Source organism: Arvicola amphibius, chromosome 4 (assembly GCF_903992535.2).
Source record: "Arvicola amphibius chromosome 4, mArvAmp1.2, whole genome shotgun sequence".
Lineage (NCBI taxonomy): Eukaryota > Metazoa > Chordata > Mammalia > Rodentia > Cricetidae > Arvicola > Arvicola amphibius.
In genome coordinates this window covers 153,353,166-153,374,542 of record NC_052050.1, presented here as the reverse complement: position 1 = coordinate 153,374,542, position 21,377 = coordinate 153,353,166, and the positions used below count along the sequence as shown (strand labels likewise).

Here is a 21,377-nt window from a genome sequence, read left to right as displayed (position 1 = left end):
CGGCTTCTACAACCCAAGAACACAGTGAGTCCCAAGATCCCTTGGCTGAATAGTTCAGTGGATACAGGCATGACAACCACAGAACCAAGTACACCACTTGTGTGGTAAGTTTTAAAACAGAAATCTTGTAAAAAATACTTTTATGAGTCCAACCCCATGACTTCTGAGGGGGAAACCAACTTACAGCTCACTCTTGTCAGGAGTTAAGTCCCAGGAGTCATGGTCAAAGGAGGGCAAGAGAGCCACCTGGTGGAAGCTGACTGTAAGGCCCTTTGCATAGCAGCCTGGACAACCCAGGGAATGCAGAGTTGGCCATGTTCAACTTTGTTCATCACCGGGTTCCGAACACTTGGAGATAATCTGGGAGGAGCTTGGGTTGTGACGAACAAGAGAGAAGAGAGCCAAGAAAAAGATGTAGGACTAATTTGTTTTCAAAATGTTTCCTAAATATACCACAGAACAGTAAGAGATAATCCAAGAGAAGGTGCTGGACTCAAAGAAGGAAGCTTACTTTTTTAAAGAAAGAATTTATGTATTTCAGGTGGGTGAACTGTAAAATGAGGACCCACAAAAGGATGGTTTGTACACTTACTATAAAATTGCTCACCCTTCGCTTATGCAGGACCAGCCGTGCAGTCTGTGTCGCTCTACTGGACAGCACACTTTTGCTCACTGGGTTGTAAATCATGTGATGTTTAAATATTTCCTGCTTTATTCTTTGTCAACTTTTTTAGTGTCTTTTGTCAAGAAGATCTCATTACAGATGGCTGTGAGCCACCACGTTGTTGCTGGGAATTGAACTCAGAACCTTTGGAAGAGCACCAAGTATAACCTCTGAGCCATCTCTCCAGCCCATCTTTTGACTTCTACAGATATGTCATGCCAAAAAACACCTACACAGATGTATGTGTCTGTATACACACATGTATACACATGTACACAAAATACATACATAACACAAAAATAAAATAGACTTTATTAATATGTCTTAAAACCTGTGTCCTGGCTGGTTTTATGCCAGCCAGAGCCATGTGAAAGGAAGGGACTTCAACATGGCCCACAGAATCAACTAAGTTGGGCTCACAGAGACTGGAGTGGGAACCATGGAGCCTGCACGGGTCTGCACCAGGCCCTCTGCACACATTCTGTGGTTGTTTAGCTCGGGGGGTTTTTGTCGAATTCCTAACAGTGGAGGTGGGGTGTCTCTGACTCTTGTCTGCTTGTGGGACTCTTTTCCTCCTACTGGGTGGTCTTGGCCAGCTCTGATATGAGGGTTTGTACTTAGACTTACTAGATTGTGTTATGTCATGTTTGGTTGAGATCCCAGGGAGGCCTGCTCTTTCCTGAAGAGAAATGGAGGAGCAGTGGATATGGGGGGAAGGGGAGGTGGCAGGGAGACTGGGAAGAGGGGAGGCTGCAGTTGGGATATGCTGAAGGAGGATAAATAGCTAGTAGATAAATGCCTCTCTAAGAAATGCCTCCATAATATTTGGCTGTAGGACATTTTCTTAATTAGTAATTGATGGGGAGGGCCCAGTTCATGGTGGGTGGGACCATCCCTGGGCTGGTAGTCCTGGGTTCTATAAGAAAGCAGGCTGAATAAGTCATGAGGAGCAAGCCAGTAAGCAGCACTCCTCCATGACCTCTGCGTCAGCTCCGGATCCAGGTTCATGACTGTTTGAGCTCCTGTCTTGGCTTCCTGCAGCGGTAAACTGTTACCTGGAAGTGTAAGCTAAATAAGCCTTCTCCTCTTCAAGTGGCTTCAGCCATGGTATTTCTCACCACAGCACTAGAAACCCTAACTAAGGCAACACAGAACTTTCGAGTCCCAAGAATATGTCAGTTAGGAGCTGAGCAGACATGTTTAATGCAATCGTGATGCACGTGGATATGAAAGTGTTTATGTACAAAGACGCTGGTGTAGCACTACATAAGCTTCTGTATGTGCAAAGGGAAAAGGGAGACTATTATAGAAGTTGCTCTTAAAGTAGACTTTATTCCTCTTGGAAAATGATCGCTATATACACCAAAAAAAAAAGCTCCATAATATATTAAGAGTACAGTTTGTATGAAACCTGTGTGTATGTATACACAGTAATATGCACAGGAAGAGATCGTAATAGATGGCTACTACACCTGCCCAGAGCTCTGAGATGATGTTTACATTCTACTCATCGTCTACAATGTTTAACTTTCCTTTGACTAGCATTGTTTATAGCCAAGAAAGGTTTTTTTTTTTGAAAAAATACCAAATATTCGAGAAAGTGGAAAGGCACTCCTTCTAAAGGCTTGCCTGTTAGTCACAACAACTTAGGTTCCCGCTTCTGTAATTTGCAAACGCAGGCTTTCTATGTAGATGCTGATTTCTGGGACTTGGTCTGGTTCCACCACCACTGGGCGGGGCTTCTGTCCTCATGAGACCATACAGAAGCCACAGCCATGATGGTGGGCAAGGAGGCTTGCTCTCAACCACAAGAGCTTGTCAGCCTCACAAATAACCATCAGTTCACCTTGTTCAAGCGACACATCCTCGCTAATAAGAGGAGAGCTGAAAGCAGAACAGGGACGGGAAGGAGGTTGCTAATCGGAATATTTCACTGAACCAGGGAAATGGAGATCAAGAAGAAAGTGGTGGTGATGGCAGGTGTGTTGGCAATCAGCTGAACACACTCCAGACAGCTTCCAGTGGTGCTTCCAAGAACGCACGTGCAAGACAGCAGGCTCCTTGGATGCCTGGGGGTTCACTGTAGAGCTGGGACTGAAATTTGAGAGCATAGTTACAAAGCTGTTTCTAAGGAGACGGGGCAAGGCATCAAGGCTTGTTGCTATCTGCTGCAAAGCTGCATCCTTGCTTCAGCTACTTAAGCGTTTAGCAAATGTGGGGCAAAAGAATCAGAAACTGAGCCATCAGTATTCAGTGGTGAAAGGTGGATTTCTCCAAACACAAATGTGATACAAGGTTAGCACTTTCTGACTTGGGGAGCAGTTAGACAACATGAACCAACATGGGCTTAAACTAGCGCCAGAGAACACAAAAGAGACAGGAAGAGAGATTTCAATTTTGAAACAAAATACATCTTACCAGGATCGTTCTGTCTTTAAGAAAGCTGTGATTTGGTCCTCAGTGAGAGTTTAAATGGGAAGCTGTATTCTGCCTTGTGAGGCGCCTCAAGACTGGCGCTGGACTTGAAAAGCTCACCTGTTCCTTGGATAACGCAGTGTGCTCACACACTCTAGTCCATGCCTACTCTGGCTGGTGAGCAGACATCAGGATGGAAGTCACAGGGCCATGCTGACTACTATACCAAGTGTGAGCAGCTCAAGGCTGACATGCAGTGGGGGAGTGAATACTCATGGCTGACACTCCAAAACGGGAGGGAAAGGAACAGCCTTTCAAACAAACACTGTGAGGACCTCGGAGAAAGGAGCCCAAGGCTAGGTCAGGCCCCCACAATAGATACCATGTCCCCACATAAAGCATGAACGTCTTACCTGTCAGAGTTGGTCACGTAATTCTTGGACTATGTTAGATGTTCTGGCTCCAGATAATTTGCAAGGCTTTCAACAAACCCTACCCTAACTGCTGACCCTAACTGTTCAAAGTCTCATGCTTTCTGTCACTAAGTCAGACACCAGGTAAGCCTATGCAGAGACAAGATGCTGTTGGCAAGGGCAGAGGTGGCTCTGGCAGTCCCCTCCCACGGCCATCTCTGTCTCAAGAGCAGTTTCACCTGCCTGCCCACCCGTATGAGCTGCAGGCTCCTCTCTGCTGCCCAACTGAAAAATGCTGGTAGCACCCACCCCTCCCGTCATCTCCTGCTGGTAAAGCATCGCCACATCTGATGGCTCACACTGCAGAAGCACCCAAAAGTCCCCCTGTGTTTTCTCTGCCACCTGTTCCTGAGGGGTGACCACCACAAATCTGGATCTGCCATCACCACAGTCTTGGGGAAGCATGTGGTGTGTTACAGCTCCTGGACAAAACCAAGTCAAAATGTTCAAAGCTCTTGAAAGTTTGGTCCCTGCTTTTCTGCCCCCACCCACTAGTTGGCTGTCTTCTTCGTACCTCTGTGTTCTGAGGTCCCAGTGGCCCTGCTTCTATCTGCTGTCATGGTATTTCAGGACCAGCTCTGCGTCCATGCCCTCTGCTCTGCCTCTTTTATGCAGGCCCTCAGTACCTTTCTAGACAACTCAACTACGAAGGCAGCTGGCATAGGAACAGTGCCACCCACGACAAATGTCTAGTCGATAAGGGCCCTGCCGACTGACTGCCTTCCTAACACTAGGGCCTGAGCACAATCCCCCACACAGACTTTAAGAGGCGTTTAATAGTTTGGTCTTAGACAATCCATGTGGCACAAAAGAAGAAGGGCAACTGTGGCAGGGAGGGAGGGCACAAGGAACAGCGGTGTGTGGGGGAATGACAAATCAGAACAGAGAGTGTATGAAAATGCCATAACCAAGCCCAATACTTCATGTCAACTTGAAACTGATAATAACGTTGTAACGTGAGAACAAAAAGAAGACTTTTATGAAGTGATTAGTTGTAGAGAACCCTGATCACTCTGCACTTCCAAAAAGGATGACAGATCTCAGAAAACTCAACGTTTTAAACAATCTGCGAAGAGTGAGGCTGATGGAGAGTTAACTCTCAGGAAATGAAGGGCTGGGGACTCCTAGCTGGGGACTCCTCCAGCCTCCTAGAAGCCCTGAGTCCCAGGAAAGGGAGGAAAGCCTGGCTTATACCCATGTCTGGAATCCTTCCTTCTTGTATCACTGTGTCCACAGGACACTAACTGAAGTCTTCAGGGGACCACAGCAAACAGCACCTACCGCATTGCGTTATCTTCAGGTCTGTACCTCTGTGCTCTGTTGAGCTGGGGCTAGGTCCCTCATCCTTTCTCCCTGATGCACAGCATCTCCTTATGAACATTGAGGATTCTGTACGTATTAACTAAATCCTTTAGTTTGTGGCATGCAGGATCTACTCACTCTCACCACAGCCTGGTGCAATGCAGGCCAGGACTCCTAATATCTTTGCATTATGGAGAACAGACATAGTCAGTATGAGTAAACAGTGGGGATTCTTAAGTTTTCTCCACCCCTATCATTTCAAATATCTTTAAATGCTCATTTTATAGACTTTGTAATGAAAAACATACTTAAACAAGTTGATAGAAAAAATCCAAACATTTGGGCAAAAGTTACAAGCATTCGAAGTTGAAATATCAACTTCTCAAATGAATTAGATCCACAAATTGTTCAAAGACAACCCGAGAAAATGGAGTGATGTTTTTAGTTCATGTTGGCTCAAGACAGACTAACAGGACCTCTAGCAGGGCCTTATGAGTGAAGCAGGCAGCAGTAGTCTGGTCTCTGGCAGATCCTCTCCAGGTGGGGCAGGTGTCAGGGCAGAGGCAGCATTTGGGTTAGGGAAGTGGAGTCCCCATCAGAGAACTGGCAGAGGACTGTTCTCTCTGTAATCCTAGCTCCTGGGGAGTCTGAGGAGAGAGGATGTGAGTTTGACACTAGCTTGAGTGAAGAAACAAGACTCTCCAACAAACAAACAAACAAGAAGAAGAAAAGAAGGAGGAGGAGGAGGAGGAGGAGAAGGAGGAGGAGGAGGAGGAGGAGGAGGAGGAGGAGGAGGAGGAGGAGAAGCAGCAGCAGCGTTTGGGACTCAGAGGGTCCTGGCCTGCTCTAAGCACCCATGTTCCTGGCTCACTTGCTCCAGGGCAGGTGATCTTCACCCACATTTCCCATCTACAACAGAGGTGACTATATTTACCTCACAGGAGAAAGGAAGCAGAGAAGAAAATGAATAGCATAAATCCTCTGACTAAGAATCAACTAAAAATGTAGTTTGTAATCGCTATTCAGAGCTACAGTAATAACACCATTGACTACGTCTAATTGCCATTGTGGTTTCAGTGGACTGAACCCCAGTGCCTGCATTTCAGAACTCAACGCCTTTGTTTTCACCAGGCTGCAACGGTTTCCCGCATCCTGCCTGCAGGAGGTGGCAATAGCTGAAGACCACAGGCAGAGGTAACTATTTAAGGGCCCAGGAACATTAATCACACAGAAAAACCTTTATACAAAGACCTATTTGCCAACTTGGCACCAATGTATTTCTAATTCCTGAAAGAATTTCACCTAAGCATAGCCCCAACCATTAGCTTAGAAGGTTGGACTGCATGATCACAGCAAAGTGGGGCTTAGGCTGCCCTCAGGAATGTCAGCGATGGAGCCAACTGGATACAACGAGAGTAAGCAACTATGTACAGTGGCAACTACATACATCAGTACATGAATGAACAACTGCATACAGCAGTACATGAATAAACAACTACATACATCAGTACATGAATGAACACTGATCATGTAAAAGAACTACATACAGCAGTCATATATGAATGAACACTGATCATGTAACAACAGCTACATACAACCGTACATGAATGAACACTGATCATGTAACAACTACACAAAGCAGCACATGAATGGGCACTGATCGTGTAACAGCAGCAGGTGAGGACCAATTGTGTATAAACACATGAGTGAGGGGTAACTGCAGACTTGACACAGGGACGCGTGGGAGTTAGTGTGTGCAGGGAGTCAGTGAGGGCTAGCTCTATACAATGACACGTGAGCGAGAACTGTGTGTATATAATGACATGTTTGAGCCAACTCAGTGCAATGGCGTCTGAGCGAGTGTCACTGGGTAGAGAAGCACAGGAGAGCCACGGTGAGCAGCAGCAACTGATCAACTCCACAGAATTAAATAACTGTATCTGGAGGTTCGTGAGTGAAAGAACTGTGTACAGGGTGCACAGACGAGCGTCAACTGCACATAACAGCACCTGGGTGAACCCAACACACTTTCTCATGAACACATTAAGTTCACAGTTAAAATATTCACCAAAATAATCCATCTCCATAAGCACACAGTTAAATTTCCTAAGAAATTATTTATCTGATAATTAATATTTCAAAGATTTTCATCAGGGCTTGAAACAATGACTATATGATTCCTAAGTTATTCCAACTCTGGTTTTACAGTTTTTGATTTTTTAATTAGGAAACCAGAAAGATCAATGTGTTAGAAAAACACAATTTCTTGATAGTCAAATGAACTAAGACTAAGAATACAGACTTAATTTATACTTGATAGGAATCATCTCGGGGTGGGTGGGATCTTTATTTAAAGGTTATAAGTCCCTGTTTTAAAGTTTTCAAATTGAATATTCAAACATGAAATTTCACTGTTAAGATAAAAACAACATTTGGGATCACCAATACTTCCACTTCAATAATGAATTGGAATACTCTCCTCCAATAAGACATTCAACAATAAACACAATTATAATAGGCTAATCTTCCCCAGAGATACAGAAGATGTTAATTCCTTGATTTTATATTTTTTAGAAAATATAAAAAGTTTACAAAATCATGGCAAAAGTTCTACTAGACCAGGCACTAGCATTGTGATGGATTTAATTCCAGATTGCTCATGATTACCCAATGTGCTCATGAACTTCCTAAGCTTTAACTTCCCCGTCCCAAGAGCTTCTCTGCTATTACAAGTTTGTTATCATTTTTAATGGCTGCAAATATCTACTAGCCCACTATATGACTGGTTACACAATGGCATGCTTAGCTATATCCATCAAATTGTAAGTGTAAAGGCTAATTTACAAGACTGAGGACTGATGTAGCACCAGAGAGCAACGACGGCCCAGGCGTTTTACCTTCTGTGTCGTGGCCACTGGAAGCATTTTCGGAGTTCGCACAGCTGGCAGGTTCTGGCGGGCTAGGAACATACCCTGGAGGAGGCAAGCTCACAGTGTACAGCCGACGTTCAGGCTGGATCTTAATGTCACCATCTGTAGAGAAAAGGGGTGCAGCGTGCACTAGTAAATATTACATAATATAAGCAGACAGTTATTCGCCCTGATCACATTAGTGCTGTTTCTCCAATAAAATTCAGTGAAGACAAGATATCAAGTAACTCAATAAAGCCAAGACACTGTCATAAACATTGAATTTCAAAAGCCAAGTATTTTCTCAGGAAAGCGACTTGGTTATGTGACCAGTCGTGACAAGAGAACCAGCTACAACTAGGTAAATTCACATTAAGTTAGTCAAAATGTAAACTTGTCAGTTTCTGTAACATGATATAGAATATAACTCAGGAACGTAAAATAGAAATTATAAACAGGGCAAACAACATACTATCAGAACATGAATCTTTCAACATTTTTGTACTTAGTTTTCTCTGAATTTTGTCTCCACATTTTCTCTGTCACATGTACAAAGAATGCTGATACACATGTTTGGAACACATCCCCACAAATCTACAGACACATGCATGCAGACACAACTGTGTATAGACATAGACACGGACACCCTCTCAGATCAACATGTGCACATAAAATTTGCACTTCTAGGTCACACGTACATCCGGATACACAGAAATGCAGAATTCAGGACAGTGGCTAAAAGATCAATTATACATATAATATCATTTTTGACATCACACAACACACAATTCACATGGATTACATTTATTACACAAGCATTTAATTGAGTTTAGTATCATAAAATAACACAAAACAATACATAGGATTTTAGCCAGCATACTCTTTTAATAGCACAAAATATTCTATGCTATGGGCACATTACAACTGATCTTTTAACCACTGCCCTGAATTCTGCGTGTGGGAGGGTTTGAATGGCCACTGTTATCAGCAGTGGCTACGGCCATCTGCCAAGTCACTGTCTTCACTTCTGTAACTAAGAACCTGACGAGCATCTCAAGCAAAGATGTATTCACTTTGGCTCGCAGTTGAGAGGGTTAGTCTCTAATGGCTGGAAAGGTGGAGGAGGAGCCCATGTCTGTGGAGGCAGGACAGTAGGGCTACCTGCGCACATCTCCACGGAGCAAGAAGTAGAAAAGGGACACAGAGAGAAACAAGGCTGCAGACTTCAAGGCCTGCCCCCCAGAGATCTCCTGCCTCCAGCTGGCCCAGCCTCTCAAAGCTTCCACAGGGTTCCCAACAGTGCCATCAGGGATGATCCAGCCAACCAGTGAACCAGTATTAGACATCCGAGCGACAAGTCTACCCTGTTCTGCTTCCCCGTGTGTGCTTGGCTATTTCGTTTCTCCTGATAAATTCTTGGAAACGGAATTGTTGATTTGAAAAGTCTAACCTTTCACTGTGTTTTCATATTTACAAACCAGACCAGGGATCTTCTCTCCCACACTCTTCAATATTTTCTATCGATCCTCTTAAGTTTTGTATTTTCACTGATAATATGTTAAAGTGACTCTCATATACACGGCAAACACAAATGGATATCCCCGCTAGTCTTTTACAGAATAACTAAGATTTTATTTTAAACCAACAACTAGCAATTTATTTTAAACTAAAAACGATCAAGACAGAACAAAATAGCACAGTGAAGACGTGCGTTTAAGACATTTAAACGCAAAAACCATGAAACCTTTTCAAATTCCTCTGCCATCAATATATTTCACTCTCTGGAGGCTAAGTATTCAGAACGTTGCCAGAATTCTGGTTCTTTTGGTAATTTGATTCACACAGTTGATTAATTACTACACCATTCGCCGCTAGAATCAAGGGCAGATGGAGATATGCTTCTATGTATACTAATCCTATCGTGCAACATCAACATTTGATCATTTTTCACAGAGTATTTTTGGAAGCTTTAAACCACTAAATCGTTCTTAATAAGAAAGTGAAATAGAACTTAGAAATGTCATTGTTCACTTAAATTACTGGAATGGATCTAGGAAGTATCATGGAAGTGGAGCGTGAGATGAGTCACACGCTGGAAAATAATGACGCCTCTCAGAACAGATTTGGAAGAGGAACGTGCCAGGAGACAGTCTTCCTCTGGTTGGAAACCGCACACTGACTCTACAGAGGGCTTTAGCTGCAGATGAAACCCCTGCCATAGTCAGGGCCGTCCAGGAGGGGTGGGAAACTATGACCCGGGGCTTCGGTTTGCTCAGCTGTAAATAAAGGTGACCAGATCTCCTGTAATAGTGTTTGGTTCCAATTTCCTATACAGTGACTCTTTCTAAAGGTAGGTGTTAGGCTTTCTGCTGGGGCATAAGGAAGGACAAGACGGGTTACACTATGGCATGGCTACCGGCTGTTTCTTTCTACATCTCACCATTTTCACGAGGGGCAGCAGCTGCTGCTTCTATCCGCACAGCTCCCTGGATTGCTGATCTTCCCAGGAGAGGAGGGAAGACCATCAGCTCCCGTACCGCCAGTTATACACACGGGAGGCTGGGAATCAAAATCCCCAAGCAGAAGATGCTTGTGAGATACGGCCAGGAAGTAGCCTTGCTTGGAGCCACACCAACCGCTCCTGCTTTCCCATGGTCCCACCCATTTTCCTTCTCTTCCCAGCTGTGGGTTAGTAGAACCTCTCTTCTGCCCATGCCGGCAGAACATGGCTCCTTCGAATCTCCTCTTGTCTGGCACCCAGAAAACCACAGCACTGATGACCAGAGAGCCCTCACCCTCTGAGTGACCCCTCAGCAACTAATGTCTAATCAGATGCTCCCCAAGGTCACCTGGACACAGAACAAGTGCTGGCTGTCCTGAAAACCCTGTTGTTCTCGCTCTGTGGTGGCCCTGATTTCTGCTTCAAAATAAAAATAAAATAAGGAGTTCTACAGGATTTACCAACCACAATAACTGTGACGAAACGCCTCTGTTCATACTACTGTACCCTCCAATCTGCCCCGGCTGTGGCCACCCTGTCCAAAGTTAGCGCTCTACTGGCCTTCCCCTTTCTCCATGAGACCTGCTGTTGCAGCAGCAGTGGCTTATACACCATGTGAAACATTCAGAGATTATTATACTTCTTTATTATAGTCAACACTTAATCACATCACTGAAAGTTTTAAAACAATTTCTGTATTCACTGCTCTTCCCGATCGTCTCTGCCTCCTGAACTGTTTTTGCTGAAACATGCAGGATGCTCTTTTGACAGGCATGTGATTGGAAAAGTGCCTAAGTGATGCAGGTCTGAAAATAGCTTCACGCGTTCCCTTCTACACGATGTCATTCTACGTTTACGTCACAGGCCCACAGTTCAGGAGGACACATGTGAGCCTGACGAGGCTCCCACTCTGCTCTGACCTCCTGGTGCCTTTCTTGGGAAGTACCGATTGTTGGCCCTATGCTGTGGAATTCTGCCAGACTGCTGGTGAATATGCAAACAGAAAGACACACGACTCCCAACTTATCCTCACATTGTCTCTTGTCTTTACACTTGATGACACATGTTGGCTCTCACTCTAGTGGGCCACCTAGGGGCTGGCATGCCTTTAGGAGAGAGGGCAACCTCCCTGGGAACAGTGTGCCACAAATCATTTAGTTAACCTTCCATCCCCCAACCCCACCCCAGGGCTGGTGAGAAGGCTTAGCAGGTAAAAGTGCTTTTGCCAAACCTGACACCTGAGTTCAATCCCAGAACACACACAGTAGGCAGAACTAATGACCTCTACAAGTACACTATGGTACACTCCCCCCACCCTCCGCCCACACAAAATACATGAATAAATGTAAAAAAGGTTTGAATTAACATCCAATGTGAGAATTTAGACTTCTGATCTCTCTTTATTCTGAACAATGTCATAGTTAATAACTTAGAGCATGCCAATCTTTTTATTTTTAAAAAAGGCTTATTTATTAATTATGTATACAGCATCTGCCTGCATGTATTCCTGCAGGCCAGAAGAGGGCGCCAGATCTCATTACAGATGGCTGTGAGCCACCATGTGGTTGCTGGGAACTGAACTCAGGACCTCGGGAAGAGCAGTCAGTGCTCTGAACCCCGGAGCCATCTCTCAGCCCTGAGCATGCCAATCTTAGCATATAGGAGTCAGTTCACAGGGAGGCTGGCTAGATACAGACCTTCTGCGCCCAGGTGAGTGTCAGGGGGTGACTGTATCTTCTCTCTTCCGTCTGCCTTCAGTCATGACAGCCAAACCTGAGTGCCTGACAAAGGACATGGATCCATGATTCCATGACAACAGGAGAGATGGAAGAGGGATCACAATTCACCTTTAATTTGGGTTTCTCTCATTAGTAGACACAGAACACCCTCTTTATTTAAGTTTGAGAGAGTTGGGTATTTGTTTTGTGAAATGCCAATAACCCTGTTTTGCCCATTTTTATCTGAGGTATTTACCTTTTTCCCTAACACATGAGCTTTTTGTATACTAAATAAATGAATGCTTTGCCTATGCTATCAGTTGCCATCATTTTCTTGGTTCACTATTTGTTTTCTGCCTTCACATGTGGCAATTCTGCATGCATACTTTTGAATCTTATAAAGTAAAACCAACTATTTTTATGACCCTGGGCCATATGTATAACTTTATAGGGAAAGAATTCTCCTATGTTTTCTTGAGTACTTCCATATTTTCATGTTCAATTTTAAATTCTCTATACATCTGGAATTTAGTTAGTTCATTTTTCCTCAGCTATACAGGTGGTCTTAACAAAATAAAAAAAAAATCATGCCCCCCTAACTCATCAGGCCCACAGTGCTCTGTGGATCAGAGGTCCGGGAGAACATGCTGCTTGATAAAAATGCCTTCTATCTAACTGCTCACTGCTTCAACTCTCATCCCAGGTGGCCAGGGAGTGATGGACACACGGCTAGCATAACAGGAAACAGAATTTTGAATTTTAACTAAGTAAAATTTCAACTTAAACATTTGAATATAGACAAAGGCTGGAGTCAGTAATTCACCACCCTGAACAAAGAGAAGCCTAGAGTGGCGAGCTGCCTTACTGGGTGAGGGTCTGTCTCACTGTCCCGTGACCTAGGTGGTCACTCCGTATGTCTACCCTGCTCCTCCTTCCTCATGCTGTGCACCGTGCTCTTCAAAACCATGTCGGTGCAGCGGCTCTGCGGTTGAGAATGGTCTTCACTTGTCCCTTCACCGCAGAGTCTGCTCCTGGACCTCAGTATACTGCATTTCAAATGCAACTCTTTGGTGCCTCCTGTATTATGCTCTCTTCAATGTCCTCTTTGCAGAAACTATGGAAATATTCTTAGACAACCATACTCTGGGCACAGTCTTATTGCATTTTTTCATATTTCTGATTACTTCTTCATGTCCCCAGTAAAGTATGAGCCTGAACTTGCCAGAATGTGTCTATTTTGCTATTTCCACAATTTACAATCGTCATAAATATATTTATGAGAAATTGCTGCCTCATTGATAATTCTTAGTATTCCTTCTGTAACACAGTGACAAATTTCAGATTCGCTCATGCCTGGCACTCAAGAGCTCTGCCAAACTGCTCAGAAGTTATAAATTCAGATCTACAGCACCATTTTGGGCAGGCAAAAGCATTTGTTGGGCCCAACATGATTTTAAGCACTAACATCACTGCTTGGCTAGGACAGGACTCACACCTAGCCATGCTGTCTGAGTTCCAGGCTTCCCTGTTGTGGGGTAAGGGTCTCCCTGGAAAGGCTGTTGGAGACCTGGAACACGTGCACACAAGTGGCTCAGCAGCAGAGAGAGCGCCTTAGACAGGGGCCAGGACCAAGGACAGCACCCTGACCCGTGACAGATCCCTTAGGCTGGAGTCAGCACCAAGGACAGCATCCCATGCCGATAGTGGCACCAAGGACTAAATTAACCCACTACAAACATCACAAAGAACAGTGCCTTCAGAATGACATTAGTAATGGCAGCGGAATACAGGGAGACTCAGGGGAGTTGTCTTTTTCCGTTGCTACTTAAGCTCAAACTTGGTATCCCTTTGTTTTTCTAGGTGCCTGCATTTCCCCAGAACAAATTTATGTGTTACTGAATACACTAATGAAGTAATACTTCCTTTTCGGGGGGGGGGAGGTGGGTGGGAGGGATGGGGTATTAGGGAAGGCCATAAGGATCAGGGCAGTCAAAGCTTCCACAACACAGACCTGAACTTCCGAAGATGCGGAAATGAGTGTACACACGGACCTACAGAGCAAGGTGTCCTGACCCAACGCAGCAACAGAGGATGGACACACTACTGGGTGGACAACTCTGTGAGGTGTTAGCGCTGACCTGACTATGACTCAATGCGATTGCAGGGAAGATTTCTCCACTTTCTATCCAAGCTAATGGCAAGAGGGCTAACAGGGGTTACTCATGACAGTTTTAAAACAATCTTAAAACAATTTCAGTCAGCATGCTCACGTGCATACATATAGATCATTGTGCTCTGCCCTTAATTCTCTCCTGCTGTCTTCCCTATACCTTCTCCCTTTGCTAGTGCCCTTCCTGCCCCCAAATCCCCCCTTTTGCTTTCATATCACATATTATACACATGTGTGTAATTAAATACACCTTTGCATATGATAAAACATGCAACGTCATGCCCCTCTCTCCCAACATCGCCCTCTTTGTATTTCCCTAATGGCCAAGAACCAGGCTATGTACCTTAAAAAACAGTAATAACAATGAAAATTCAAAATGTTACAGCAAACAGGGCCATTAGTCAAGGAAAAGAGTAAACATTTCCCACAGTTCCATCAATATAAAACAGCCGCTATTAAACCTCAATAGCATATTTAAAATTTGAATCTGCTCACATGGTTGGAATGTACTTCTCTCCTATCAAGCAATAGCCACTCACACACTTAATAGCCTGACTGTAATGTATGAAGAACATTTCATCCTAAGAATATACCACAGAGAGCCAATTTCAAATGTTGAGTACTTAGATTTATAACTTGAAGCTCAAATGAGAATAGCTTGATACAGGTTTTTTCCCTCCCACATCTTAGAGAATGAAGGAGAGTTGGCTCAGGCTTCCAATTACAAGACCCAAGACAGTCAAAAGCCTGCCTACAAGAAGCAAAGCACCTCCAGGCAACACTTTCTCATCATCTGCCCTGTCCCCGTTCCTCCTTTGTACTCTGTCAGACAGATGCTGATCATCGCTTATGCACACTGAAGGGCAGAGTGACTCAATGGGCAGGGGTGGAGCAGGTGTCCGATCATGTCTGGCTCAGTCTTTGCCATTATAGTTTCCCAGGTCTCTCCTCCTACATCTTGATAAATTGTCCTCAACATTAAAATAAATGTGTTCCTACCAAGATTCACACCCTTGGCCACTCTAACAAGTATATCATGTAAGTGGGAAGCCAGCTTCCTGTTCAGCTCCTGACGACAAGAGGCCAGAATGAGGTACATGGAGAGTGGTCCCTGTGGTCTGATAGAACAGTTTGGGCATGAGGAATGCATTTGGAAGACTATGATGAGCAACACAGACTATAGTACCAGCTACCCGCGATGGTTATAGGGGAAAGGAAAATGTTCCATGATACAACTGACATTAAAAAAAATTACATCTCCCCGCCCCCAAACTCACTTATCCTCCTGCAACCTCGGTGGAACTCTGAAACAGCTTGCTCCAATACTGAGGGGACTTAAGAGCTTGCTCCAATACTGAGGGGGCCAAGAGAGAGGACCAAAGGAGCGAACTAGGAGAGAAGACCAAGATAACAGGCTTAGAGAGACCTCAGAGGCTTCCCGAGACACAGACACTGACAGTACAGAGTAGACCAAGAAAAATTTCCAAGCACTCAGACAGCCACTATACAAGGATTGGACCAAGGTGCAAAGACACTGCTGGCCTCATTTAAAGGAAGCGATTGGTAGGTGCCAATGCAAGAATTCATCCACCAACCTAAAAAGCAACACGGTAACACCAGAACCTAGTGGTCATACAACAGGAAGACTTGATCATTCTAATCCAGAAGAAGCAGAAAAAAATGACTTTAACAATGACTTTATGAAAATGATGGAGACCTTAAAGGAGGAAATGAAAAACGTCATTAAAGAAATGGAGGAAAAGACAAACAAAAAATTGGAAGAAATTAATAAATCCCTCAAAGAAACCCAAGAAAATAAAGAAAAAACAATCAAACATGTGAAGCAAACAGTTCAAGACTTGAAGTCTGAAATAGAGGTAATAAAGAAAACATAAACTGAGGGAATTCTGGATATGGAAAAACTGGGTAAATGAACAGGAACTAAAGAGACAAGTATAACCAACAGAATACAAGAGATAGAAGAAAGATCCTCAGGAGTTGAAGATACTATAGAGGATATAGACTCATTGGTCAAAGAAAACATTAAATCCAACAAATAACACAAAACATCCAGGAAATCTGAAACACCATGAAAAGACCAAACCTAAGAATAATAGGGGTAGAAAAAGAAGAACTACAGCTTAAAGGCAGAGAAAATATATTCAACAAAGTCATAGAAGAAAACTTTTCCAACCTAAAGAAGGATATCCCTATGAAGGTAGAAGAAGCTTACAAAACACCAAATAGACTGGATCAAAAAAAAAAAAAAAGTCCCCTTGCCATATAATAATCAAAACGCTAAACATACAGAATAAAGAAAGAATACTAAGAGCTGCAAAGGAAAAAGGTCAAGTAACATATAAATGTAGACCTATCAGAATTACATCCGACGTCTCAATGGAATCCACAAAACCCAGAAGGTCCTGGGCAGATGTGCTGCAGACACTAAGAGACCATAGATGCAAGCCCAGACTACTATACCCAGCAAAGCTTTCAGTCACCATTGATAGAGAAAACAAGATACTTCATGACAAAAAAGATTTAAACAATATGTATCCACAAACCCATTCCTACAGAAAGTACTAGAAGGAAAACCCCAACCTAAGGAAGCTAACTGCACCCACAAAAACACAGGCAACAGATAACCCCCACCAGCAAAACCCAAAGAAGGGAAACACACAAACACTACTACTGAAAAATAACAGGAATTAACAACCACCGGTCATTAATAGCTCTTAATATCAATGGACTCAATTCACCTATAAAAAGACACAGGCTAAGAGAATGGATATGAAAACAGTATCCAGCCTCCTGCTGTATACAAGAAACACACCTCAACCTCAAAGACAGACACCACCTCAGAGTAAAGGGTTGGGAAAAGGTTTTCCAATCAAATGGATCTAAGAAACAAGCAGGTATAGCTATCCTAACATCTAACAAGATAGATTTCAAACCAAAATCAATCAGATGAGATGGAGAAGGACACTTTATACTTATTACAGGAACAATCCATCAAGATACAGTCTGAATCCTGAATATCTATGCCCCTAATACAAGAGCACCCACATATGTAAAAGAAACATTACTATCAGTATGGTGGTTTCTCAGAAAATTTGGAATCAACCTACCTCAGGATCCAGCAATATCACTCTTGGGCATATACCCAAAAGATGCTCAATCATACTACAAAGGCATTTCAACTATGTTCATAACAGCATTATTTGTAATAGCCAGAACCTGGAAACAACCTAGATGCCTCTCAATTGAAGAATGGATAAAGAAAATGTGGCACATTTACATATTAGAGTACTACTCAGCGGTAAAAAAACAGTGACATTGAATATTGCATACAAATGGATGGAATTAGAAAACACTATCCTGAGTGAGGTAACCCAGAGCCAAAAAGATGAATATGGTATGTACTCACTCATAAATGGATACTAGCTATAAAAAAGGTTATTGAGCCTATAGTTCATGATCCTAGAGAAGCTAAGTAATAAGGTGAATTCTAAGAAAAACATATATAGATCCACCTGGAAAGTGGAAACAGACAAGATCACCTGACAAAATTGGGAGCATGGGGGTGGGAGGAGAAGAAAAGGTGGAAGGGGAAGAGGAGGGAAGAAGGGGAGGGGTGAGGAGAACTTGAGGAAATGGGATGGTTGATAAGGAGGAAGGGCAGTGATGAGAGCAAGGAAAGAGATATCTTGATTGAGCCTGAGGGAGCCATTGTAGGGTTAGCAGAAACCTGGCTCTAGAGAAATTCCCATGAATCCACAAGGATGACCCCAGCTAAGACTCTAAACAATAGTCAGACTGATAAATATCTTAAATATTTATTTAAATATTAAATATCACCATAGAACCTTCATTCAGCAACTGATGGAAACAGAGGCAGAGACCCACATCGGAGCACTGGACTGAGCTCCCAAAGTCCAGTTGAAGAGTGGAAGAAATGAGAATATGAGCAAAGAGGTCAAAACCATGATAGGTTCACACACTGAGACAGCCTACCTGAGCTAATGGGAGATCACCAACTCCAGCCAGACAGGGAATAAACAAGCATAGGACCAAACTAGTCCCTCTGAATGTGGTGACAGTTGCATGGCTGGGGCAGACTGAGGGGCCACTGGCAGTGGCACCAGGATTTATCCCTGCTGTAAGTACTGGCTTTTGGGAACCTGTTATCTTTGGATGATACCTTGCTCAGCCTCTATAGAGTAATTAGGGCCTTGGACCTTCCCGCAAAGCAATGTGCCTTACCCTCTCTGAGGATTGGATGGGTCGTGGGGTGGGAGGGTATGTGGAGGGAATGAGAGGAGGGGGGAGTGGGAACTTGGATTGTAAGTATAATGAAAAAAGATAGTTTGTTTTCTTTTTTAAAAAAATTTTTAAAAATGTCAAAAAAAAAAAAAAAGAAAAAAAATTTATCTCACAGACCAAACCAAACAGAAATCACAGGAAGCAATATTTGGGACTGAGGAAAGAAATGACTATAGCCAAGAAAAGAAAATTATGAAACTATAATTAGTAGCACTAAAAGCACCACTGAGAACACAAACAACAGCCCTGTGTTAGCTGTGTCTGACTATGCTCAATCACAGCTGTCTAATGTTCCACAGAGACTCCCAAACCACGTACTAATGGTGCGGAAGACAGAGAGTGGACTGGGATCCATCATCTTGCACGAAAACTAACTCCAAATAGATCACAGACCTAATGTGAAGCCTGAAACGTTGAAGCTGGTCAAAGAAGACACGGTGCACTCCGGGATACGCGCATAGGAAAGGCTTTCTGAATAGAGCCCCATTTGCCTAGGAACTAAGCCAGCAACTGACAAGCGGGACTTCACAAAACTAAAACACTTCTGTACAGCTAAAGGAATAATTGAATGAAGACACTCACAAAATAGTAATCTTTCCCAGCTATATATCTGACAGAGGATGAATATCCAGAATGCACAAAGAACTAAAAAACAAAGAGTCAAAGAGACAAATGGCCCCATAAAAACTGGGTTTTGGATCTAAGCAGAGAGTTCTCAATCGAAGAAATAAAAATGGCTTAGAAATACCTCAAAAAATGTTCCTTATCCATAACAATTAGGGAAATGCAAATCAAAATAATTTTGAGATTCATCTTACTCCAGTCAGAACAGCAAAAATGAACAAAACAACAGACAACGGATGCTGGCAAGGGAACAGGAAAAAGGGCCCCTTCGTTCACTGGTGGTGGGACTGGGAACTGGTGTAGGCACTCTGCAAATCAGGATGGAGAACCCTCAAAAAAGCTAAAAATATATTTACCACATTACCCAGCCGTGCCATGCCTTGGCATCTGCCCCAAGGACTTGACATCCAGATACTTGCTCCGCCATGTTCCTTACTTCCCTGTTCACAATAGCTAGGCAATGAAACGTCAACAGATGAATGAAGAATTAAAATGTGGTATATATACACAACGAAATATTGTTTAGCTGTAAAGAAAAGTGAAACCAGGAAGTGTGCAGCTCAATGGCTAGAACTAGAAAAGGTCGTATTGAGTGAAGTAACCCAGACCCAGACAGACGAAAGCCCCAGGACCTCTCTTGTCCGTGGTTCCTGCTCCGAGTCTTCAGATGAGGGCATATAACCTGGAGGACCTTCAGAACCCAGGAGAGTAAAGGGGCAATAGAGAGGAGGATAGCAAGGTATAAGACTTTAAGGGGAAATAACGGGAGCTTGAGGGGACTTTAATCTGATAGAGAGGAGGGAAATTAATACAGGAGGGAGGATGGTAGAATAACCGCAAGGATGTCTGAGAAAGTATAAGGAATCATATTATCTATTTACCTAACATTACATATAATACCTATAAGTCTATATGTCTATACACAGACAGAGAGAGAAAGAGAGGGAGGGGGTAGGAGGAGGGGAGGGAGAGAGAGAGAGAAAGAGAAAGAAAAAGTGCATTTAAATGAAATTTTCCCATCTGGGATGATAATGTTCCCCCAAGATCCAAGGACTATCTGCCAAAACCCTACAACACCAGGTATGAAAAGTCCTCTTCTGATTTATTGATTGGGGCTGCCTAAGAGACTTCCAAAGCATTATAGGCCACTGCTATTGCCCTTGATTGCCTCCCTGGAGTGGTGGGTTAAGTCTCAATTGCCGAAGATACCATGCACTTTGGACACAGAACCCAAAGGACCTGAGCTGGAACTGACCTGAAAGGTTCCTCCCTGAAGACTAGCTTTCACAGTACCAGAGGATTGGTGGGAAGAAAGCAATAGTCTGCCGAGCTATGGTACCTGTGCACCATGCCAACCACCATGGCACTATAACCCTAAGGGTGCAGCAATGGCACAACACCTAGGTGGTACCCAACAGCTCTCTAACTGGTCTTATGACCCGCTCAGTAAAAGGGACGCCTATTCAACTGTCTGGTACAAGAGACATCATGGATCTGGGAGAAGAACCTACAACTACCACCTTACCAAACCAGCACAATCCCTAACTACATTCTAAATATGTTTCCCCTGCTGTGGCTTACACCACGTGGTCCGGCACATGCCGTCTGAGGAACTGTCTCCTAGTTGACACTGCTGCACTGCGTGGGAACTGGAGTTGTGGCGGCTCTCACTGTGGGTTTCCTGCTGTCCACTTCTCCAGGATAAATTTTTGCCAAAGAGCAATGCACAAGGAACATCAGCTGAGTCAATGGAAGCCAATCGGTAGCAAAGGGGCTGTCGGGAGTCAACATAACGATTGTGGATACTCTAACAGTTCTCACTGTAGCCGAGCCCAAACCTACTCATAACACAACGTGCAAATGAGCCCAACAGAAACTACATGGTGGCCTCTGTGTGGCTGGGAAGCTCTAAGCCCATTCGCCCTGCATCGAGTCAGCTGACTCACGCTGAGCCAGTAGAGAATGAGGCTGTCCTGCTGAACTGCTGTCAAGACTTGAAGTGTGTTCGGCACAGAGGCCCCAGGCTAAGGGGACACACGCCCAGAGTTAAGTGCAGGGAAACACTGACACCTGCGATCCATCCTTACCTGCCAGCCTGTGAACATGTGTGTGCTGCACGGCCTCTGGGGTCGCGTTCTCAGGTGGTGTCTCCAAAGCAGCAGGCTGAGGTGTCCCCTTATCTTGGCCACTTGAAACATCAGGAAAAAGCCTCTTCAGCACTTTTTCAGTAAACACTACAAAGGCAGCAGATTAACAACAGAAATGATTTACTACATTTA

General features: G+C 43.8%; 1 protein-coding gene across 2 annotated transcripts in view; it reads right to left on the bottom strand.

Annotated features, from left to right (window-relative positions):
• Nucleotides 1–21,377, bottom strand: part of Erich1 (glutamate rich 1) — a 66,761-nt gene that overhangs the window by 29,166 nt on the left and 16,218 nt on the right. For both annotated transcript variants that reach the window (XM_038329064.1, XM_038329065.1), the window contains exons 2-3: nucleotides 21,186–21,332; nucleotides 7,752–7,886 (exon numbers count right to left, since the gene is read on the bottom strand). In XM_038329064.1, the coding sequence (XP_038184992.1) occupies nucleotides 7,752–7,886; nucleotides 21,186–21,332 (282 nt within the window). The remainder of the gene's footprint in view (nucleotides 1–7,751; nucleotides 7,887–21,185; nucleotides 21,333–21,377) is intronic.